Source organism: Bos javanicus, chromosome 20, assembly GCF_032452875.1.
Source record: "Bos javanicus breed banteng chromosome 20, ARS-OSU_banteng_1.0, whole genome shotgun sequence".
In the NCBI taxonomy this organism is placed as follows: Eukaryota; Metazoa; Chordata; class Mammalia; order Artiodactyla; family Bovidae; genus Bos; species Bos javanicus.
This window is the reverse complement of record NC_083887.1, coordinates 70,915,057-70,939,206: the sequence shown is the minus strand read 5'-3', so window position 1 is coordinate 70,939,206 and position 24,150 is coordinate 70,915,057. Positions and strand designations below refer to the sequence as shown.

At 62.1% G+C, this 24,150-nt stretch overlaps 1 protein-coding gene across 5 annotated transcripts in view; it reads right to left on the bottom strand.

The window, feature by feature from the left end:
* Positions 1 to 24,150, bottom strand: part of SLC12A7 (solute carrier family 12 member 7) — a 96,830-nt gene that overhangs the window by 31,184 nt on the left and 41,496 nt on the right. Inside the window, exon 1 of one of the 5 annotated variants that reach the window (XM_061393931.1) lies at positions 6,493 to 6,702. The exons of 2 other annotated variants lie outside the window; for them this stretch is intronic. In XM_061393931.1, coding sequence (XP_061249915.1) covers positions 6,493 to 6,616 — 124 coding nt within the window. In that variant the 5' untranslated portion in view covers positions 6,617 to 6,702. Of the gene's footprint in view, positions 1 to 1,266; positions 1,460 to 6,492; positions 6,703 to 24,150 lie in introns of those variants that run through there. 2 more of the 5 variants (XM_061393930.1, XM_061393932.1) reach the window with 2 other exon arrangements.

The window sequence follows — 24,150 nt, the reverse complement described above, 5'->3', positions numbered from 1 at the left end:
CCGCCACCTCCCACGCTGTCCCACAGAGCCCAGGGACAAAGGTGCTCCTCAAAACACGAAGGGCGGGATGGACTCAGAGAAAGACTCAGGAAGGCTCCGGGGCGGGAGGACCGAGGCCACGGCCACCCCGACAGTCGGGCTGCAGACACCCCCTGCTGAGACGGGGCGGCTTTGGGCGTCTCGGCTACGGAGAGGCGCCAACACAGAGGAGCAGCCAGATACCCGGGGTGTGCACAGACGCATGGTCAGCACACGCGTGTGGGACGGGGCACAGCTGGGCCCTCCAGAACAGAGTGTGTTCCAGGGACTTTCCTCTCATCTGGACACGACCCCGCGCCGGGCGGTGAGGGCCACCAGTGGACTCAGGGAGCATGGCTCCCCGCCACCCCTCCATCACGTGGGTGCCACGCCCTCTCCGGCCACTCCTTTCTCGGGGACCCGCGGCTGTGATCCCAGCCTAGGTGGGGCACAGGGCCAGCGCAGCCAGGGCTGAAGGCGGGAGTTGGGCACCCCAGCGGCCTCCCGAGGCGGCTCCCGTTACCGGCTCAGGCTCCATCTGGCTGCGGTCAAGACCCCACTCAGAGACAGGAGGAAACCCAAGAACCACCTGGGGCTCCTGTCCTCTGATGCTGGCTCCACACAATCCCTCCCCAGAGACCGTCCCATCCCGCGAGCCTCCTGAGAACGGGGCCCTGGGACAGAGCAGGAGAGTAGGCAGGGTGAGAAGCCTCAGCAAGATGCGGGGTCTCTGAGGGGCCTCCTGACCCCCCAGGGGACAGCCCACTCCGGGGAACACCTGAGAGACGGTACCCTGGGGGACAGCCGTACGCTAACCGCGTGCAGATCCCAGACAGGCTTGGCTGCAGAGCAGCCTCAGGCAGGGCAGAAGGGGGCGGCCTGGCTGCGAGGGGCAACCACAGGCCCGCAGGCCCGTCCGGCTCCCCTCCCAGCACACGGCCCGAGGACAACCTAAGCCCAGGAAACTCGCGCAGGGTCACGGGTCCCACCCCGGCCACGTGAAGCTCAGAAACGGAGCTTACACCTCCCCCAACTCTGTCCTCAGTAGAAAGCACCCCAAAAAGAGGAAACGGACGCGCAGCGGGGCCCCGCCTCTGGGCCCAAGCAGGGACGTGGGCAGCTGGCCCGCACAGACACCTGAGGCCCCAGGCAAGACCCAGCACCGACGGCTCCCAACCACCCTCCGGGGGCATGGCTGCAGACCCCCACCCCCCGCCAGCCACAAGGGCACCTGGACAGGGCACTCACTGGGGCTCCTTGCAGCGGGCTCCGGGCCCAGCACAGCGCGGGCCGCCGTGGATGGGGGAGCGGCCATGGATGGCGGAGCCAGGGCGTCTCATTCCTGGGCTGGTCCCACTGCAGCACAGCTTATCTGCACAGACCAGGCCTGGCTCTCGGGGGGGTGCCCGCTTTCTCATGAAAGAAACGTGTTAACCCTTCATTCTCTGCTCTCTCTGCAGACAGCGCTGCCCCAGGCCCCCGAGCAGGCAGCCCACGGCGGCCGCCCGCCGCAGCCCGCAAGGCCCCAGGCCCAGCTGCCATGCCCGGGCGCCGTCTACTCCTGCCAGGCCCCAGACCTGGCCTGGCCTCCGTCTCATGGGCCCCGGGGTGGGGGGTCTTCCCCCTCGAGCAGAAGGCAGTGGCTGCAGAGACCACAGCCCACACTCACCGCTGGACAGCAGCCTCTGCCCTGAAGCCTCCCGCATGTGCGGCTGGGGATGGAGACCCTGGGGGCGGCCGGTGGCACACGTCCACCCCCAGCCTGTGCCTCCGATTCCCACCCTGAGCCCGACCATGGGCCCGGGAAAGATAGCCCCGCACGAGGCCGCAATCCCCCTGCGCAGCAGTGCAGGCCGACCCAGGGGTCACCCGCCCAGGCACCAGGACCTGCCAGGGTCGGCTCGCGACTATGGCCGCTGGGCAGAGCCCCAGCCCCATGAACAGGTTCTCCGGGAGGCAAGATGTGGAGGGCAGCTCCCTCGCCCACCGTGTCCGGCCTGGCAGACACCTCTGGCCACCCCAGGTGCTGCTGCACAGCCTGTGACACCCTGAGCTGCAGCAGATCAAGACCCTGGGGTGCCACGACCCTGATGGGTCCACAAGCTCATCACCGTCCCCGCCCGGCCTCCAGCGCTGCAGTGAGTCTCCCCCATTCCCTCTCCTCCAGGCAGAGCTTACCAGCCCACCGCCTGCCTCCACGCAGGGGATGTGGTGTGCTCAGTCGCTCAGTCGTGCCCGACTCTTTGCGACCCTGTGGACCGTAGCCTGCCAGGCTCCTCTGTCCATGGGATTCTCCAGCCAGGAATACTGGCGTGGGTTGCCATTTCCTCCTTCAGGGGATCTTCCCGACTCAGGAATCGAACCTGAGCCTCTTGTGTCTCCTGCGTCGCAGGCTGGTCCTTTACCACTGAACTTCCCTGGTGGCTCAGACGGTAAAGAATCCGCCTCCAATGCAGGAGACCTGGGTTCAGTCCCTGCGTCGGGAAGATCCCCTGGAGGAGGGCATGGCACCCAACTCCAGGATTCTTGCCTGGAGAATTCTGTGGACAAAGGAGCCGGGCGGGTTGCAGTCCCTGGGATCACAGAGTCGGACACAACATAGCACTTCACTTTCTTTCCTGTCTTTCCCTTCCCGCTAGCTCTGCCTGGGAAGCCCAAAACAGCAGACGTTTAGAGTCAATTACTTGAGTCCCCTCCAGTCCCAGGGTGAGAAGGGGACCCCGCTCTCCAACAGGCCTTGGGGCGCCACCAAGCAGCAGGCCCCCGGGGTTGGAGCAGCAGTGGGTCCCTTCAGCCCAGCCCACTGCCCCACCCAGGTGATGGGCAGAGGGGCGGCGAGCCTGGCCTGGGCACAGAGGCCCCTCCATGCACACGCCCCGCTGGCCTCCGGGGCCCCTTCTTCCCTGATGGAGCCCATGGAGCACACAGGCACCCCTCTGCCCAGGGCTGCCAGGGACCTACACACAGGGCAGTGCTCCAACCAGCACCCCAGACACGCACAGACACGCACAGACACACACAGACACACACAGACAGACACACACAGACATACACAGACAGAGACACGCACAAGACACACACACAGACACGCACAGACACAAACAGGCACGCAGAGACACGCACAGACACACACAGACACACACAGACAGACACACACAGACACACACACACACAGACACACACACACACAGACACACACACACACAGACATGCACAAGACCCACACAGACACGCACACACGCAGGTCTGCAGGGCTCGGCAGAGAAACTCAGAACGCTTCTCCCGGTTTCCAAGAAAAGGACCCGTGGCCTGGAGGTGGCCCCAGAGCCTCGACAGGCACGGGGAGGCCAGGATGCAGGCCGCCCGCCCCATGAGCATCCAGGCCTGGGCTGTCCTGCGCCTTTAAAGATGGAATTTGGCCCTCCCACCCCCTCCATCCAGCATCACAGACTCCCTGAGTGAGGTCCAGAGCCCAGACCGCCCACAGAGATTCCCACGGCGGGGGTGCCGGACACGGGCCAGGGTCAGCCCTTCCTGCTCAGAGTCCGCAGCCCTTCCTTCCTGGAGCCCGGCGACGGGGCAAGGCTGCACGCCTGACCCGCGGGACAGAACCCACAGGCTCATCTCAGGCCCCTGCAGCTGAGCTCACGTCCTTCGCCTAGCCAGCCCGTGGGAGCAGCCCCTGGAGGGCTACGGCCACACGGGGAAACGGGCAGCACAGAGCCTGCTCCCCGGACCCCTCAGTCCCAGCGGGACCCCAGATGACGCCCCCAGGGCTTCCAGGGTCGGCAGCTCGGGCTGCCTTCGCAGAGGTCAAGGAAGCCCCCAGGTGACCCTCAGGGCTTGAGCCACAGAGCAAGAAATTACAGGAAAGGCATCCAAAGAGGAAGAGCCAGGAAGGAAAGGGAAGTGAGAGCGGAGCTGGGGGAGGGGAGAGTCCGGGGGGAGACGGGCGGGACCCCCTCTGTGGGGGCTGGCGGGGTCTGGCGAATATCCGGGAGCGCACACAACACTTCCCAAACATTGGACGCCCCCCCAACCACTGCCCGCAGGCCTCCCCCCCAGCTCTAAACCCCAGGCCTGCCAACCCGACTCAGCCAAGGTCACAACAGCAGCAGCAGCGCAAGGTCAAGACTTGGGTGTCGGCCACCGCACCCCAGTGGAGGCCCGGGCCTCGGACGGCCAGAAGCGGGCCATGGCTTCACACACTGACCACAGGGCCCCACGCAGGCCTGGCCAGGAGCGCAGGGGAGCGCAGGAAGCAAAGGCAGCCTGGGCCGGCCTCCACGTGTCACGGGCTCACGCGCCAGGCCCGTGGGCTCGGGTGGGCAGACTTGGGCTGGTCCCACGGCCGCGTCAGCCAAGTAGGCGCAGAAGGGAGCCCGGCCCCTCCAGGGGCAGCCCTCCCCCAGCCCTCAATTTCCAGCATGCTCCAGCTCGGGAAGGCCTCCCTGAGCTTGTCTCACCAGCACCATCAGGAGGCCCAGCCGGAAAGCCAGGCGCCTCCTCAGGGGTTCAAGGGCCAGTCACAGAGTCGGGAAGGATCTTCAGTGACCCTGTGATGAGTAGGCGAGGCCCTAGGCTGGGCCAAAGGGGCAAGGACCCCACACATGGGTCTGCGAGGGGCTCCACCAGCAGTTCCCTGCTGCAGGGTGGGCCCCTCAACAGCAGAACGTGAGCTGTTTCCCAGCCGCCCCATCACACTGGCCATGCCTTGGCCACCATCACAAGGCCTCTCTGGGCACCACTGTGGGCTGATGGCTTCGAGCGGACTCCGAAAGGCAACAGCACGCCTGCCTGCAGAGCCACAGGGGCTCTGCCCAGAGAACCAAGGCCCCTGCTGCCGTTCCTCCAAGGTAACGCGAGTGAAGACAGAGAAGCCCCGGGCTCAGTTCTGTGCCAGCTCGTTCAAGGCCAGGGTCAGCTCAGACCCCGGAGGGCTTGTCGACAGGCACGCGAGATGCCCACACGTGGTGTTTGCCAGGGCCCCTGCCTCTGAACACGCAAGCAAACGCAATGCTGGACAAGCCCAAGGCAGGGGCTGAAGTGGGCTTGGCAGAAAAAGCAGGAGCCTCAGACCCAGGGTGGGCAGGGGGCTCGCGGGCCCCTGCAGCCACGCCCAGGTCTGCAGACAGCCACTGAGGCCTGCCTGAGAAGGGGCCAGCGGGTGGGGGGGTGCCCTCCTGGGGGGCGGCAAGGGTCCCCTGAGGACCCGATGGCTCCTGGGGGCCAGGGAGGTGCGGCTCACCTGGGAAGGCCGCTGGCCCCCTAGCCGGAGCCGCGGCTGGGGAGGCTGGGCTCAGGGACTCTACCTGCAAGTCCCGCCTGCTTTCCACCGGACAGGCCGCTGGAGCCCTGCCCAGTCCCATACCTCTGTGCAGAGGAAAGCAGGCAGACCCTGAGGGAGGGGGCAGGACCCTGCGGAGCCGCCCTCACCGGCCGGGATGGTGCACAGCCCCCGGAGGTACCCGGCCTCTTGTCCTGGAGGCGGCTCGAAGGACCTGTCGCCTGCCCTGGCGTCACCGTCTTTCCTGCCTGGTCACCTGCTCCCTGATGCTGCAGTAACCCCAACTTCGACAGGGGCTGAGCCCAGAGATGAGGCGGCGCCCTCGGGTGATCCACCCACCAGCTGTAGGGAAGTCGGGGCCTGGAGCCCGCGTGATGGAGAAGCAGGCTGGGGATCCCCACCCCACAGAGAAAGTGAAAGTGCCAGAGACCTCCGGGCTCCAGAAGCACAGGGGCAGGAGGACCCGGGTCTGAGCAGCTCTGTGGGGGGCGATGGCGGCCTTTCTCCGCCCGGCAGGGACCTGCTGTCCTTCCAGCGCAGGACCCCACAGGGCAGTGGGCCGGTCCTCCTGGCAGCTTATCTGCCTGGCGGCCCTTTGCCCCAGAGCGAGCGGAGCGCAGTGGAGCAGAGGCGGCCGGGAAGGAAGCAGGCAGGCACTCCGCCCCCCTCGGCCTCTCCGGGGGTGGAGGTCACACCAGGTCACCTGGGGGGCCTGGGACGCTCTGGAAGAGACCCTCCTCCGTCTCCACAGCTACCTAGGGCGTCTCGCACCTCCTCACGACCCCTCCCCAAGTGGGGGAAAAAGGTGCTTTCTGCGTCCCGGGCCGGGGCCGCGTAGGGGAGGGACATGGGGGCGCGGCATATGCGAGCCCACGGTCCCTGAAGCCTTCGCCCTGCGCCCCCACCACGAAGCTCGGGCAGCGGGCCGCGGCAGGCAGGAGACGGGGCGGCGAGAGGGGAACTGCAGGGGCAGGCAAAGTGGTGGAACTAGCGAGGAGTGAGAGGAACCGGCGGGGCCCGGGAACGGGGCGGAGAGCAGCCCCACGGCCCTTCTAGGCGCGCCGTCCGCCTCCCCGCCCCTCCTCCCGAGACGCCCTCTCCTCCGGCCCCGGCCTCCCCCGCGCGCCCGCCGACCCGCGCAGCCGGGCCTCCGCCTTTGTCCCGCGGGCAGGTGCGGCCGCGCTCACCCAGGCTCGGGCAGTCGGGCTCGCCGCCCTCGGGCGGGCCTGGCGCCTCGTTCGGCTCCGCCGCCTCCTCCTGGGCGCCGTCCGCCCGCGCCTCCACGGGCACCACGGTGAAGTTGGTGGGCATGGCGAGCCCGGAGCTCCGGCCACTCTACGCTCCCCGCTCGGCTCCGCGCGCCCGGGCGCGGCTCCGCCCGCTCCCGCCGACGCGGCCGGACCAGGGCGCAGGGGCGGGGTCCGCGCGGCCCGCCCCCGGCCCGCCCGCCCCACGTGACCGCACCTGCCGGCCCGCCGGCCCCGGCGAAGTTGTGTGCCCGGAGCCACGCCGGGCGCCCTCCACCGAGAACCCTCCCCCGGCCCGCGCGCGGGGGCCGCCGCCGCCTCCGGACCCCCGGCCCGCCCCGCCCCAGCGGCTGACTTTCGGTTCCGGAGCTGCCCGCTTTGCCAACGTCCGGCGCAGGCCTCTGCCCGCTCAGCGCCCTCGCTGCCAGCCCGCTGCCCGAAGCTGGACCCCTTCCGGCCTCACTGCCCCCTCACCCGAGAGGGCGTCTCCCCTCCCCGCTGCCTGACTCACCCAGAGCTCCGGTTAGGGAAGCACTTCCCGCGAGCAGAGGGCTCAGTCCACAAGGGACACGGGCAGGACACAGGTAGCCAGGCGCTCCGCCGCGGGCACCCGCCCACCGGGGCCCCAGGCCCATCCCTGCCGGCTCAGGGAGCCCGCCCTGCCCGACCCTGGCGGTGTGGTCTGGGGAGGCCCCTGGGAAAGGGAAGCTAGGGCATGAAGGGCACAGGTGGGCTGCCAGACCCAGGGTGCCACCTGCCAGGTGGCCTCCAAGCACCCTGTAGTCTCTTAAAGACACAGAAAATCTGGCAACGGCTGAAAGTCCATCGAAGAGAAATGAGTTCAGAGTTGCAGCGGCGGGGTGCAGCGGGTCACCCCAGAAACGTTTTTACAAAAATGAGGTGAAATGTAGGTGGTGTGGGCAGCGAGGTCGGGGCACTGTAGTGGGTCAAGCAGGCCCAGATCCTGTTTGAAAAGGCCTGGGGTTGCTCCTGGCCTCCAGCAGGAAAGTGAAAGTGTTACTTGATCAGTCTTGTCTGACTCTTTGCTAGGGACCTTATGGGATTTTCCAGGCAGGAATACCAGAGTGGGTTGCCATGCCCTCGTCCAGGGGACCTTCTGACCCAGGGGTTGAACCCAGGTCTCCTGCACAGCAGGCGGGTTGTTTACTGAGGCCTGGGGTTGCTACGGGCCTTAGCCAGGAGGCTTTATCTTGATCTCTGTTCAGGCATCTGGCTGTGCATTCCCCTGCCTTGGGTTCTTGTCAACATCCAAACCGCAGAGAGCCAGGCCCAGAAAAGCTGATCCCCATGGAAGACGAGAGAAGCAGTGAGGCGGTCTAGAGTCCCACCCCGGCCCCGGATCGCTGGGCCCACTGGGAAGGCTCCCCTGTCTCCCACCCCTACCCGGCACCAGCCCTCTGAGGAGGGGGTGCAGCTGACCCAGCCACCCCTGCAGCCCAGCCTGTGCAGAGGGGGCTCTGCAGGCCTGTGGAAGGGGCCGGCGTGTCAGATGGCAGAGGCCGGCCTTTTTCAGTGTCAGCGGGCTTCCAAATGCACTTCCTCGTTCCTCTCTGCTCCCTAGGAGCAGAGTCCCTACTGGGACAATACTGTCAGCTGGTGTGCCCCTGAAACTGGGCAAACGCTCAGTTACAATGAGGCTCCCAAACACAAAGGCAGTAACTCCTCGAGGTGACCTTCGAAGTATTTAGTGATTGAGGAGAAGGAGAGGACTCAACACGAAAAAGCCAAGCCGAGGCTCAAGCTCCGGGCTGCGGATGGTGCTAGGCGGCTGTCCACCCCCCTGCAGGTCAGGGAGGGTCCCCAGACGTTCTCTGGGAAGGGCCAGCTCCCTGGGAAGATGACACCACGGATGCGGGGCTGAGGGGTGGGGGCAACAGACCCTCTCCTGCCACCCACGAGGACCCTGCACAACCGTGGCTCAGAGAGGGGTTGCCCCTGCCCGATGCCTGGGACACCCCCCCAACAACACACACACCAAGCCAGCCCGGGGCCTCCTCCAGACAGCAAGTTCCCCGCCTGGAGAGAGCGGCAAACCCAAGGGCCGACCCCAGCCCCTGCCAGCAACCTCTGGCCTCAGTTTCCTCATCTGCAAAACCGAGGGGTGGACCTCCTGGCAAGCTCCCGAGGCCACCATGAGCTGAGACCCGCCCAGGCTGTGAGGAGGCTGGCAGGCCTCCTGCCCTCGGGGCCCTGCCAATAAAACTTACCCCCCAACCCGTGCCCACAGGCAGCAGTAACTTGGGGTGGCAGTCAGTGCTGAGTCTGCAGAAGCCTTTGTCGGTGACCCTGCATCCAGCCCCCCCACACACTGTGACCCCAAGTCCAGGCCCCCCACCTGGGGGCTCCCCCTCGGGGACCCAAGTCCAGCCCACTCAGGAGCCCTGCATTTCGAAGCCTGGGCCAGCGCCCTGGCCCCAGCTGGCTCTGGGTCCCATGGAACAATGCCTGGCTCCTGAATCACGTTGTTGCCACCTGAGAAGCAAACAAAACCCAGCCCTCTTTCCAGGTGAAAGGGCTGAAGCGGGGTGGGGGTGGGGGGGGGGGGGGCGTGTGGCGGGCAAGGACCGCACAGGGGCACATGTGGGTCCTTGCACGTTCCTGTCGGTTTGGGATTTTTTCAAACTAAGATAGCTTTAGAGCTCTCGGTAAATAGATTTCCTTTTTTCAGTATATGTAAAAGAGACAAACATCAAGGACCTACTTACATAGCACAGGGAACTCTGCTCAGCGTCTTGTAATACACCATAAGGGAAAAAATCTGAGAAAGAATGTGTGTGTGTAACTGAACCACTCTGCTGGGCACCTGAAACCACACAACTTTGTGAATCAGCTAGATGTCCAGTGAGACAACGGAACAGACAACAGACGCGCCTGTTTCCAAGGGGCCTCGCAGGATCCTGGACGCTGTCTCCACGCCCTCCGTGTCCCCGGGGAGGCCCGCCCCGCCTGTCCCCGCTGAGGACGTCAGCTGCCTCCTGGCTGAGTGGCCGGCTCATCCTGGTGCCTGGATGTCCCAGGCCCGCCCACCCTGCCCTCGGCCTCCGGGAACAGGGCGCACGCAGCAGTGGGCGGCACCTCCCTGCAAAGTCCCTGGTGGGTGGTGCTGAAGACCAGCAGAACCCCGAGACCTGGCGGAGCGGAGGAAAGGAAGCCCAGGGCCTGAGCGCTGGAGGCTGGGAGCCAGTCGCAGGGCAGACCATCCGGGAGACCCCCACGAGGCCGGCGGGGCATCTCACCTCCCACACCCAAGGCTGGGGGGCCCTCACACCAGCGGGCAGTACCCTCCTCACCCTTATTGCGACCTCACCCCCAGGACTCCTGAGTTAGAACAACCGAGGGCTTCCCACTTCTTTTAAAGCCCGAGACGCATCCTGTCCTCTAACTCCACAAGTAGCCTCTTTTCAATGAATCTTGAACAAACGTTCGCCGTCAGCTCTGGGAACAGTCCTCACGGGCTCCGGCCAGGGTGGGACGCAGGTGGGGTCGGGGGAGCACAGCCTCGGGTTCCCGGTTCCTGCCCGCGTTCCACCAAGGGGACCCAGAGCCCCTGATGAGAGAGCGGCATCCCCACCCTGAGAAACTCGGCCCTGTAATCTGAGGACTTTGCAAAGAGCTTTCCAAACCCTGCAGAGAAGGGATGGGGGCGGCAAAGAGAAACACTGGGCCTGGCCGGGCCCCACGGGATTCTTGGCCCTCCGCCCGCAGGACATTCGGACGACTGGACAAGCTCAGCTGCCAGCCAGGGCCTCGGAAGGCCACTCTGGGCGTGATGGACCCTGAGATGGGGATCCCCCCACCAGGAGAGGGTGGGCCTGGGCGGAGATGGGACTGGGTGGGACACAGCCCAGAACAGGCCGGGATGGGGCTGAACTGAGCTGAAACCCCCGAAGATGCCGGCCATTTCTGGGGGTCGTTCCAGCAGGTTTATTGGGAAGAGGGTCAGGGCTGAGATCTGCCAGGGGGCAGAGAGGGAGGGTCTCAGCTGCCCGGAGCCCCAGGGACCACAGCCCCCATGGCTGTAATTCTCCAAAAAGGAGAGGGGCCACAGCGCTCTCAAAGGGGGTGCCCACTGCCCACCTCAGGAGGGTCCCGGGAGGGCGGGGCCGCACGTGACACCCGGTTCAGCAGGCCGGCCCCGCCACTCTTTCGTGAAACCAGATCTGGCCTGTGAGACCCTCCCTGGGAAAGCACAGACGCTCGTCTGGACCTCAGACTGCAGACAGGAGCTAAGAGGTCCCAGGCAAGCTCGAAGAAGTCCTGCCCAATCCACAGGATGCTCCAAGTCTCACCACGACGCTGAGGGTCGCACCTCTGACAACACGGCGCTTTTCAAGCAGTGGGACCCGGGGGTGCAAAGGCCAGTCCTGTGGTCACTGCAGGCCCCGCCCAGCCCTGTCCTGGGGCCCCAGAGGGGCCTGGAAGCCCGGAGCCCTCATCACCCCGGACCCCGACCCCCTGAGGGCCGTCAGCCCCGCAGGGACCCTGGGAGCAGCCCCCGCCCTCGGCCATGCCCATGTGTGATGCCACCTCCCATCCAAGCCGGTCTGCAGCTCCCGTCTCGTCTCACCCTCGGGCCGGCCACCAGGAGCGGAGGCGACGCTCGGGGCCTCGGGGCTCTCAGCCCCGTCTCTCAGCCCCCTGCCCCCTCTGCCACCTCCGGGCAGCCCCCAGCCCCCTGCACGTCCACGCACCCCCAGCCCAGGCCCGGGAGGGCTCGGGGCGAGGTCAGGGCACAGCCGCCCTCGCCGGACTCTCAGGGGAGTTCCCGGGTGGGCCGGCACCAGCCTCCTGTGCCAGGATGGGGTGTGGGGCTGGGGAGCTTGACAGGAGTGTCAGCTTCAAACTCTGGAGCCCCTGACCTCCCTTCAGGCCCAGCGGCTCCCCTTTGCTGCTCGGTCCTCCATCCCAGCCCCGCCTGCAGGTGGTTCCCAACAGCAGTCCTCCTAAAGGGCGTCGGGTTCCACACGCGGCACTGGGTCCCCTCAGGACCTTCCTGTTGATGCGGTGACCAGGCTCCCGTCTCACCCCTCAGAGCGCCGTGGGTTCCCTTAGGGCTGCGGGCAGCCTGGCCACCCGGCAGGCTCCCAGGACACCCCGTGGGGTGGCTCCGGGGCTCACCATCAGAGAGGCCCCAGGCCTGCAGCCTGAGCTCAAGGCTGGAAAACACAGACATGCTTAGTCGTATTGGACTCTGTGACCCCATGGGCTGTCCACGGGATTCCCCAGGCCAGAATACTGGAGTGGGCTGCCATGCCCTCCTCCAGGGTCTTCCCGACTCGGGGTTCAAACCCACATCTCCTGTGTCTCCTGCACTGACCTGCGGGTCCTTTACCACTGAGCCTCCTGGGAAGCTCACACAGGAGTGGAGGCTGGGGACTCTGTCATGACCTGAGACACTTTTCACGAGAGGACCCTAAGTGGTCACTGGGGACAGTGACCACCTCTGTGCTCCACAGACACGGCTGGGGCGGGAAAGTGGGTGCGGAGCCCACGGCAGCCACGGGCTGGGCAGCGAACCCAGGCCTGGGCGGACCCTGGAAGGACCTCCCGGCAGAAGGACAGGCACCATGCGGGCGAGGGCGGGGCACGGGGCTACCTGACGGGCAGGTGTGCAAACCACGCTCTGTCACCGCCCAGAGACTCCACAGTACCGTGTGGGCCCAGAGACACCCCAGGTGTTCCCAGCAGCAGGCCGGGTCGGTCCACTGTAAGCGATGCACGAGCCCTGCCAACAGCGACCAGCGAGCAGGGAGCGGGCCCTTGTGGTGGGCTGTGTGAGGCGGGGAGGCAGAGGGGGCCGCACCATCCTGCCCGTGTGACAGCGGGAAGGAGGACCAGCAGCCGGCACGGACCGCTGCCGGGACAGTGAGCTAGACAGGGCTGGGTGGGGCTCCAGCGTGGACTGGGGTGAGCAGCCCTCACCGGAGGAGAAAGACCATCAGACCCTTTACCATATGAGCCCCCAGGGAAGCCCCCTGCTGGGCAGGGCCCCACAAATACTCTGCGGTGTTCATTCACATAAACGCATGGTTAAGTTGCCACTACCACCGTCTCCATATCTGGGACTTTCTCATACTGCAAAACTGAACTTGTCTCCCTTAAACGTCAGCTCCCACCCCCTCCCCGCCCCAGGGACCTGCCACCCTATGCTCCGCCTCTGGGGGGTCTGACTATCCGGGCCCTTAGGCGGGGACTTGCTCAGTGCCTGTCCTTTGACAGCAGAGCCTAGAGGGCCTTCCACGCTGGGGCCTGTATCAGAAGGTCTTTTTTGTTTTGTTTTTTTTTTTAAATTATATTTATCTATTTATTTCGCTGCTCTGGGTCTCAGTCGCAGCATGTGGGATCTGGTTCCCTGACCAGGATCAAACCCAGGCCTGCTGCTTTGGGAGTTCGGAGTCTTGGTCACTAGATCACCAGGGAAGTCTCAGACGTCTTTCCTTGGGAGGCGGAATCCCATTCCAGCGTCTAAATGGGCCTCACTGGTTTATCGGTCAGCTGTTGACGGACACCTGGGTTCCTCCCACCTCCTGATCACTCCCTTTACTCCGTGCTCCCTGTACAGGGTCGTGGGGAACACTTTCCAGGGTCTGTGTCGAGTAAACACGAGCATTTAAACTATGCTCCCTGCGGGTATGGGGTCACACAGAGGTGCACACACGTGCACACAGCCCCCCAGAAGGAGACAGGAGGCCTCTCAGTGGCCAACTCTCACCCACAGACAGGGGTACCGACTCTCGTGGGACACTCCTCTGGACCTGCTGGGTCTGGTGACATGCAATGGAGACAAAAATACCTCACAATCTTTTAAATGAAACAGCTGCTGCAGCCCGCAGATAAGCGGGCCACCCTCGAGTGCCCAGGGTGGTGATTTCTACCCTATTATTACCCACAGCGCAGATAGCGAGACTGGGACCTGCCCCAAGGTCATGCCACCCGTCCTGGGCCCAGGGAGAGGACTGCAGCCAGGCTGGGGGCCACACGTGGCTCCAGCCGAGACTCCCGGACGTGAACCTCTGAGGGACGCTTGTGCATGTCGGGGGTGGGGGGCGCGGGGACACACACAGGCCCGGCTGTGGCCAATTCTGCTAACCATTCCCCACACTGGCTGAGCCGTCACCCTGAGTTTCAAACTTCAGATCTGCTCTGGCAAACTGAACCAAACCCACCTCTCTTCTTGGCTTTCTTTGATTTCGTGAGGAGAGAGAGAAGGGAAGTGCGTTTGATGGACAGTCTCTGGGTTGGACAGCTATCTCTCAGCTTAATGACCTCATTCAAACCTTAAACGCTGGGCTCGAGTCACGTGAGCGCGGAGAGGGCTGTGCTAGCTCGTACATCCCGCCTCTGTCTACAGAGAACAGCTTTTTGTATAAAAGCTGCAAGCCATTAATTTCTATTTTCTCACAGCAATGAGTTAAAAATACATTTTAAAAATAAGCTCTGATTGCCGCCGAAGTTTGCCAAGGTCACACAGGCCTCAGACTCAGAATCCACCAGCTCAGGCTGTGCCCCAACACAAGATCCAGGTCCTGTGAGAGACAAGCTTGGCGGGTCAGACCCTGTGATATGAGGGAACGCCCGGAGGAAAACAAAACCCAGGGCCAGACCATCTAATTGCTGAGGAGAAAAGGGATGCAGGACAGGAAGGGGAACCAGAAAAGCCCCGTGACTGCAGCTTGGGAGGGGTCACAGGAGAGGCCAGGCCGGAGGGGACGGGGTCACAGGAGGGGCCAGGGTCACGGGAGGGGCCGGGCCGGAGGGGAGGGGGTCACGGGAGGGGCCAGGCCGGAGGGGAGGGGGTCATAGGAGGGGCCAGCCCGGAGGAGAGGGGAAGAGAGTTTCAGGCTCCCTGGGACAGCAGCTCCTCCGGGTTCCCACGCCAGCAAGGACGGGCATCGAAAGGAAAGACACCCCACCCCCAGTGTTCACTGCAGCGCTGCTCACAGCAGCCAGACACGGAAACAGCCCAAGCGTCTGTGGACAGAGGAACGGATACAGACGTGGCCCGTAAGACAACGGAATGCCACTCAGCCGTTAAAGCAGACGGAACAATGCTGTTCGCAGCAACGTGGACGGACCTAGAGACGGTCGCACTCAGCGCAGCGAGTCAGAGAAAACGCACGGCTTACATGTGAGTCTAAAAAAAGCCACAAATGAACTTACTTACAAAACAGACACCGCCCCCCCATCCCAGACAAAGAAAACTGAGGGTTCCCAAAGAGGAAAGACGGGGGCACACTGGGGGCTGAGGATGAACCGACACCCGCTGCGGAATAAACACCACGGCGCCCGCAGCCGCTGTCTCGGGGAGGGTCACAGCCTGACGGGTGGGGTGGAACTGACGTGATGAAGCCGCAAGAAAAGAAAGGACCTCGGCTGGCGTCACAGAAGCCAGGGACGCCTGCTTCCAAGGCCTGCGTTATTCCCCTGCCCCGGAACCAGGTGATTCAGAGGCAGAGACGCCAGCTGTCGTCAGAGGTCGGGGACCTGGGCTGTGCCCTGTCATCCGACCCCTGGGCCGTGGGCCTGCGGGTGGGGCTCAGCCCACTGGGGGCGGGGCGGGGAGGGGAGGGACGTGCTCGCTGGGGCAGCCCAGGGCACGGGACTCTGCTCTCCCCTGAAAACCCAAGAAGCCTCTGGTGTTACCTGATGACTTCCTTTCTGGAAGTGATTGAGAAAAAAGGGTGAAAGTCACTCAAAAGTGCACCCGTTCGGTTTACAGGAGTCTCGTCTCATGACTCTCTGCTGCCCCACCGAGGTGGCTGATTCGGCAGCTCCGGAACCCGGCAGAGGCCCCAGCGCTGGCTTCAGCCAGGTCCGGCAGGGCCCCCGGGTGAGGCTGACTGCGGGGAGGTGCCCCCTCGCCGAGCACCAAGGTGGGCGCCGGGGAGCTTCACGGGGTAGGAGAGCAGGCAGGGGGCAAGGGAGGTCGGGAGGGCTCAGCTCAGGGCTCCCACGCCCAGGAGCGGACACGCCAGGCCCAAACCTGCCCAGCTCTCTGCCTGGTGCCCCCAAGTCAGGTGAGAGGACGGGGAGAACTTCCACTCGCCCCAAAGCTGCAGCCTCAGACACACGTGGACCTCAGCCAGGAGAGGCTCCCAGGGAGGAGGCCAGGGAGGCGGAGGACAAGGGCCACCAGGGTGACGAGGGGGACAGGAGGGGGCATACGGCCCAGCCTCGGGGGGGCGGAGCTCAGGAGGACCCTGAACAAAGGGGGACCCCCAGGCAGCCGAGGGGGCCTGAGGATGGGCACCACGGAGCTGGCAGGAATCTGTCCAGGGAGGGTGGTCTGGGCAGGGACTAAGGTGGAAGTGGGGAGACAGCCCGAGCTGAGTGGGGGCCAGCCGGATGGGAGAGGGTCTGGGCGTGAGGGTGTGCGGCGGGCTTGGAACCTGCTGGAAGCCTCTGCCTCCCGGCCTCCTGGCAGGATCTGAGAGGAGCCAGGATGAGCGGCAGAGGCCCAGGAGGCCCGCGGACAAGGCAGCTCCCCACGGGACATGGGCCGGAGGCAGAGCTGGGGCAGCAGGCCCAGGTACAGCCTGGGGCCCCCTCGGTGTCCTCCGCGCCCCTGCTGGCCTTCTGTTACTCGCCCGACAGTCACCGGGAGGCCCAGGGGCCTGCACCCTGCCCTCCAGCGCCGTGGCCCCACTGAAGGACTGAAGAGGAGGCCAGTGTTGGCTCCACTCGGGGAAGGTTCTGGAATCTCCGCTCCCCTCCCCTCTCACCAGGCTCCAGCACGGGTGAGCTCTGAGGACCCGGTGCTCAGCGAGGTGCACGCGTCCCGGGAGGACAGACCCTGCAGGGCTCGCTCACACCGGGGCCCAGAGGAGTCGGGCTCCTGGGGGGCAGGGGGTGGCGGGCGGGGGTGGGGAGTCAGTGTTCACGGGGACGGCTCTGCAGCTGCACAGGACGAGGGGTCACAGGGAGGTGGTGTGACGGGGCTGTGCGCTGAGAAGTTTCGGGTGGTAAACGCCGGGTCGCGTGCGTCTCAGCACAAACAGGAAGCAAGGCTCGTACACAGCGGCAGGAAGGGCTCGGGTCTGCTGGGTGAGGAGCCCACGTGTGGCCACAGAGGCCACGGGAACCCGGCGCACAGACAAAGGTGTGTGCACACGTGTGTTACCAGCAGGCCCTGTGAGCGCAAACCTCAGTCCCCCTGAGGGGGGTCGCCAGAGTCCAGATTCCAGCTTGAGCGGCCAGAAACTGCCCCCCCACACACACACCCCTGGACCTGCCCCAGGGCGGGGCAGCAGGCCAAGCAGGGCCCGTTAACTCAGCCGAGGGGCTGCGAGAATCTTAGCTCACAACGTGGGGAGGTCCCTGCTGCCCGGAGGACAGGACAGGGTGCACAGGTGGTCAAGAGAAGGGGCCGGTGGGGCCCCGGGGACCCTGGTCAAGCCAGGCAGGGCGCGAGCCACGTCTGGAACGGCCACGGGAGCCACTGCAAGGGGCATCAGGTGTGCCTGGCAGGCAGGCAGGCAGAGAAGAGAGGCCACAGCTCCCGCTGCCAGTGGGGGGGGCCTCTGCAGCCCCCAACTTGGAGCCAGGCCACAGGTGAGCCCCCAGGCCCAGATGGCTTAGCGCAGGGCCAGCTGGCCATCCCAGCCCTCAGTCTGCTCCTGGCGGCCTCCCCAGAGGGTTCCTGACCCCAGGCTGGCTGCACAGTGGTGGGAGGAGCTGTACCCAGGCTCCTGACCCCCAGCTGGCCGCCCCCAGGGTGCCCGGTCTCCCCCAGACGGTCGTCTCACTGCTGACGCGGCCCGTCCTGTGGGAGGCTGGCCTCCTCCGCTCAGGACATTCCCGTTCAACCCTTCCTGAGGCCCTGCCTGTCAGACCAGGACCAGCGCAGCCCCTACAGATATATGGACACACACACACATGAACACAGACACACAGAGTCACACACACACACACAGACATGCACATAAATACAGATACATGGACACACATGGACACTGACATGCAGAGACAGATACGCAGATGCACACACAGACATGCAAATACAGACACAAGGACACATGCATGAACACAGACATGCAGACACATGGACACAGACACACACAGACAGACACACACGGACAGAGAGACAGACATGCAGACACACACACACGGACACACAGACATGCAGATACAGACAGACACACGGACACACTCATGAACGCACACATAGACATGCAGACCCAGACAGACATACACATGGACACACAGACATGCAGACACACAGAGACACACAGAGACACACACTGGTCTCCCATATGGACCCACAGGTGCACGCACAGTGACCCGGGCCTCGCTCTTGTATCCCTGCGGGGGTGCCCGGCGCCAGCCTGGTCTCCACTCACCGCAGACGTCCTCCCCAGGCCTCTGCTGCCCAGGGCAGGGAGACGGTGGGGCAGGGCGGGCTGGGCAGGCCAAGCATCAGGGGACGCCAGGGCAGGGCTGCGCCCTTGGGGCAGGTGGGGGCCTGGGGCAGCCGGGAAGGAGCCTGGGGGAGCAGGATGATGGGAGGCCCAGCAGCAGAGCCCCACCCCAGCCTGGCAGAGGGGCCGGCGGGAGGGCAAAAACAAAGGGCACTTGCATCTGAGGGGGTTTCCTCCACTCTGTGAACCTCCAGGCAAAAGGAGACTCCCTCCCCAGGCCCGCAGGCCTCCCCGGGACCGTGGGGTCGTGGCCGCAGCCGTGGCCGTGACTGTGACCCCGACTGGCTGGAGAAGGCAGCCTCTCATGCCCCTCTGGGGCCTGTCTGGTGGCTGAGCTGATGGCGGCGGTGGCTTCTGACTCTGCATCTGCAGGGGTTTCCCAGGAACAGAACCGCAGCCCCAGTCACGAGGAGGCCCGGGACCTGGGCGACATCAGCTCAGAGTGAAAGAGAGAGAGGCTGGCGTGGGCCATCCAGCAAGCCCACGGGCAGGCGGGTCCTCCAGGCTGGCGGTCACCCTGGCTCCCCTGCTGTCTGTTAGGCGGGTCTCCCACAGGGGCTGACGCCCCAGGCCCAGGCAACACCCCGCAGGTTGTGTCCTGGTGCCTGCAGCGGCAGGGACTTTGCTCTGGACTAAGTGCCACTCAGCAGGGGCAGCACTGTCCCTACATTTCCACCCTCCTGGGCCCCCTGGAGCTCACTCTGCTTCTACCGCAGGGCTGTCTACCCCACAGCCGTGGGGGCTACGTGCTCCCCTCCGGAAACCTAAAAACAAGCCAACGACTGAAGCCTTTCAGTCCCGCTCCGCGTGGAGCCCCATTACTGGTGCAGAGACTCCAAGGGCAGGGCGGCCAGCTCACAGGTGACCACGGTGCTTGGCCCACGGCCTCTGCCACCGCCAGCCCAGAAGCCAAACCACAGCCTCAGCAGCGACGGGCCCTGGCGGTCACTGACGCGCCTTCCAGCTCAGGACCAACCACAGGGGGCCCAGGGCTCCCCTCACCAACCTGGGGGGACGCCCCCTCCCAGCCCCATCGGTTTCCCCGGCTGTAGCCGGGTCAGGACACCTGAGCCCCCCTCAGCTGGGATGCCCTGTCCCCTTCCCTCCCTCCCAAATGAGTGCCACGGCGGGGCCAACTCCCTCGCCCCGGGAGCTCCTCACTCCTGTGCACAGCAAGGCCTCTGTGCTGCTGTGCTTGGTGGACAGCGGCGGCCGAGGCCCTCTTCCTGCCAGCGGCCCTTGCAGCCAAGCCCCGCCTCCCGCCCCCTTCCGTTCGAGAGCATCCTTAGGACCCCAGGTCAGGGGCAGGGAGAGGAGGCCGGGCCCTGAGATCTGAGTTGTGGCTCCCGTGCCTGAACCAGGACCCCGCACACAGCAGGCAGCCCACCCCCAGCGGCATTTCTGAGACCAGCAGCATTTCCCACCCCGCACATCACCCACCCTGCCTTTAGGTTGGGATGATCCCCAGGTTGAGGCTTGTGAAGTCCAGGTAGACACTGCTCTGGGGAGAAGCCAGGGCACCATTCTCCACGTGGTGGCCCCGTGGCGCTGGGCACCTCTGCTACCTCGGGCAGTCCGAGGCCCTCCTGCCACCCTCGCCCACCTTGCTCATGTCCCCATGGCCCTGCCTGACCCTTTTGGACCTTCGGTGACCACTCCCAGCCTCTGGGGCCAGTGAAGTTGCCCCCAGGGTCAACGAGTTCAGTTCAGTTCTGTCCATGAGTCATGTCCGCCTTTTTGTGACCCCACGGGCTGCAGCGTGCCGGGCCTCCCTGTCCATCTCCAGCTCCTGAACGTGTGGGGGCCCCTCAAGGACTGCAAGCTGCAGTGGGGCCACTCCCTTGTGGGGGGCTTCTCTTGATTCGAGGGCCTTCAAGGGGGACTCTCCTGCCAGCAGCCCCGGCCACACGGGAGCAAGGGTGGGGGGGAGCCCAGCCGCTGGCGGGCCGCACACTGCAGTCAAGTCTGCTCCGGGCAGCGGGCCCCAACTCAGGTCCCCGTTTCTGCGGGCTCCTCGGTCACCCCTCAGTCCACTACAGGACACAGCCATCCCCTCTGCAGGGGTCCAGGGCCACTTCCTCCTCCTCCTGGGGTAAGCAGATAGGGTGAGGGGAGGGTCCCCGGAGAAAGAACCAGGCTCTGGTGACAGAAGACGAGCCATTTGGGGCCTGAGCTGCTTTGTCCTGAAAGATGATGCTGTGAAAGTGCTGCACTCAATATGCCAGCAAATTTGGAAAACTCAGCAGTGGCCACAGGACTGGAAAAGGTCAGTTTTCATTTCAATCCCAAAGAAAGGCAATGCCAAAGAATGCTCAAACTACCGCACAATTGCACTTGTCTCACACACTAGCAAAGTAATGCTCAAAATTCTCCAAGCCAGGCTTCAGCAATACGTGAACCGTGAACTTCCTGATGTTCAAGCTGGTTTTAGAAAAGACAGAGGAACCAGAGATCAAATTGCCAACATCCGCTGGATCATGGAAAAAGCAAGAGAGTTCCAGAAAAACATGCATTTCAGCTTTATTGACTATGCCAAAGCTTCTGACTGTGTGGATCACAATAAACTGTGGAAAATTCTGAAAGAGATGGGAATACCAGAACACCTGACCTGCCTCTTGAGAAATTTGTATGCAGGTCAGGAAGCAACAGTTAGAACTGGACATGGAACAACAGACTGGTTCCAAATAGGAAAAGGTGTACGTCAAGGCTGTATATTTTCACCCTGTTTATTTAACTTCTATGCAGAGTACATCATGAGAAACGCTGGACTGGAAGAAACACAAGCTGGAATCAAGATTGCTGGGAGAAATATCAATCACGTCAGATATGCAGATGACACCACCCTTATGGCAGAAAGTGAAGAGGAACTCAAGAGCCTCTTGATGAAAGTGAAAGAGGAGAGTGAAAAAGTTGGCTTAAAGCTCAACATTCAGAAAATGAAGGTTGTGGCATCTGGTCCCATCACTTCATGGGAAATAGATGGGGAAACAGTGGAAACAGTGTCAGACTTTATTTTTCGGGCTCCAAAATCACTGCAGATGGTGACTGCAGCCAGGAAATTAAAAGACGCTTACTCCTTGGAAGGAAAGTTATGACCAACCCAGATAGCATATTCAAAAGCAGAGACATTACTTTGCCAACAAAGGTCCGTCTAGTCAAGGCTATGGTTTTTCCTGTGGTCATGTATGGATGTGAGTTGGACTGTGAAGAAAGCTGAGTGCTGAAGAATTGACGCTTTTGAACTGTGGTGTTGGAGAAGACTCTTGAGAGTCCCTTGGACTGCAAGGAGATCCAACCAGTCCATCCTAAAGGAGATCAGCCCTGGGATTTCTTTGGAAGGAATGATGCTAAAGCTGAAACTCCAGTACTTTGGCCACCTCATGCGAAGAGTTGACTCATTGGAAAAGACTCTGATGCTGGGAGGGATTGGGGGCAGGAGGAGAAGGGGACGACAGACGATGAGATGGCTGGATGGCATCACTGACTCAATGGACGTGAGTCTAAGTGAACTCCGGGAGCTGGTGATGGACAGGGAGGCCTGGCATGCTGCGATTCATGGGGTCGCAAAGAGTCTGACACGACTGAGCGACTGAACTGCTTTGTCATTGAAGCCTGAAAGCAGGCTTGCCCTGGGGCGGGTCTCAGTGATCAGTGATCTTCAGGGAAGGGAGAGAACAGGAACAAAGGGAAGAAACAATGGTTCAGCATAAAGCAGTCTGAGCCCCTCCCGAGGGCCCACCCTGGGGCAGGGAAGGATGGTGTTGACAGGGGTGACTTCCATCAGCTCAGGCCTGGTGTCTGTGGACTCCGCCCCAGTTCTAGGCTGAGTTCTGTGCTCAGGCCCCTTCATGAATGTGCCTGTGCCCTTAGTTTAAAGCACCCCCAGTCTCGTTGTTTGGGGGAGACCCCGGGGGTCCTCCTCACTTGCTGTAACACTATAACCTTCCTCTCCCACCCTGTGACTTTTTGCTCACACCCACCAAGAGGTTCCAGATGTTCAAGCTGGATTTAGAAAAGGCAGAGAAACCGGAGACCAAATTGCCAACATCCACTGGATCACAGAAAAAGCAAGAGAGTTCCAGAAAAAACATCTACTTCTGTTTTATTGACTGTGCCAAAGCCTTTGACTGTGTGGATCACACCAAACTGTGGAAACTTCTTCAAGAGATGGGAATACCAGACCACCTTACCTGTCTCCTGAGAAATCTGTATGCAGGTCAAGAAGCAACAGTTAGAACTGGACATGGAACAACAGACTGGTTCTAAATAGGGAAAGGAGTACATCAAGGCTGTATATTGTAACCCTGCTTGCTTAGCTTATATGCAGAGTACATCATGCGAAATGCCGGGCTGTATCAGTAACCTCAGATATGCAGATGACACCACCCTTATGGCAGAAAGTGAAGAAGAACTAAAGAGCCTCTTGACTAAAGTGAAAGAGGAGAGTGAAAAAGTTGGCTTAAAGCTCAACATTCAGAAAACTAAGATCATGGCATCCGGTAGCATCACTTCATGGCAAACAGATGGGGAAACAATGGAAACAGTGACAGACTTTATTTTGGGGGGCTCCAAAATTTGGAAAACTCAGCAGTGGCCACAGGACTGGAAAAGGTCAGTTTTCATTTCAATCCCAAAGAAAGGCAATGCCAAAGAATGCTCAAACTACCGCACAATTGCACTTGTCTCACACACTAGCAAAGTAATGCTCAAAATTCTCCAAGCCAGGCTTCAGCAATACGTGAACCATGAACTTCCTGATGTTCAAGCTGGTTTTAGAAAAGACAGAGGAACCAGAGATCAAATTGCCAACATCCGCTGGATCATGGAAAAAGCAAGAGAGTTCCAGAAAAACATGCATTTCAGCTTTATTGACTATGCCAAAGCTTCTGACTGTGTGGATCACAATAAACTATGGAAAATTCTGAAAGAGATGGGAATACCAGAACACCTGACCTGCCTCTTGAGAAATTTATATGCAGGTCAGGAAGCAACAGTTAGAACTGGACATGGAACAACAGACTGGTTCCAAATAGGAAAAGGTGTACGTCAAGGCTGCATATTTTCACCCTGTTTATTTAACTTCTATGCAGAGTACATCATGAGAAACACTGGACTGGAAGAAACATAAGCTGGAATCAAGATTGCCGGGAGAAATATTAATCACGTCAGATATGCAGATGACACCACCCTTATGGCAGAAAGTGAAGAGGAACTCAAGAGCCTCTTGATGAAAGTGAAAGAGGAGAGTGAAAAAGTTGGCTTAAAGCTCAACATTCAGAAAATGAAGGTTGTGGCATCTGGTCCCATCACTTCATGGGAAATAGATGGGGAAACAGTGGAAATAGTGTCAGACTTTATTTTTTCGGGCTCCAAAATCACTGCAGATGGGGACTGTAGCCAGGAAATTAAAAGACGCTTACTCCTTGGAAGGAAAGTTATGACCAACCCAGATAGCATATTCAAAAGCAGAGACATTACTTTGCCAACAAAGGTCCGTCTAGTCAAGGCTATGGTTTTTCCTGTGGTCATGTATGGATGTGAGTTGGACTGTGAAGAAAGCTGAGTGCTGAAGAATTGACGCTTTTGAACTGTGGTGTTGGAGAAGACTCTTGAGAGTCCCTTGGACTGCAAGGAGATCCAACCAGTCCATCCTAAAGGAGATCAGCCCTGGGATTTCTTTGGAAGGAATGATGCTAAAGCTGAAACTCCAGTACTTTGGCCACCTCATGCGAAGAGTTGACTCATTGGAAAAGACTCTGATGCTGGGAGGGATTGGGGGCAGGAGGAGAAGGGGACGACAGACGATGAGATGGCTGGATGGCATCACTGACTCAATGGACGTGAGTCTAAGTGAACTCCGGGAGCTGGTGATGGACAGGGAGGCCTGGCGTGCTGCGATTCATGGGGTCGCAAAGAGTCTGACACGACTGAGCGACTGAACTGCTTTGTCATTGAAGCCTGAAAGCAGGCTTGCCCTGGGGCGGGTCTCAGTGATCAGTGATCTTCAGGGAAGGGAGAGAACAGGAACAAAGGGAAGAAACAATGGTTCAGCATAAAGCAGTCTGAGCCCCTCCCGAGGGCCCACCCTGGGGCAGGGAAGGATGGTGTTGACAGGGGTGACTTCCATCAGCTCAGGCCTGGTGTCTGTGGACTCCGCCCC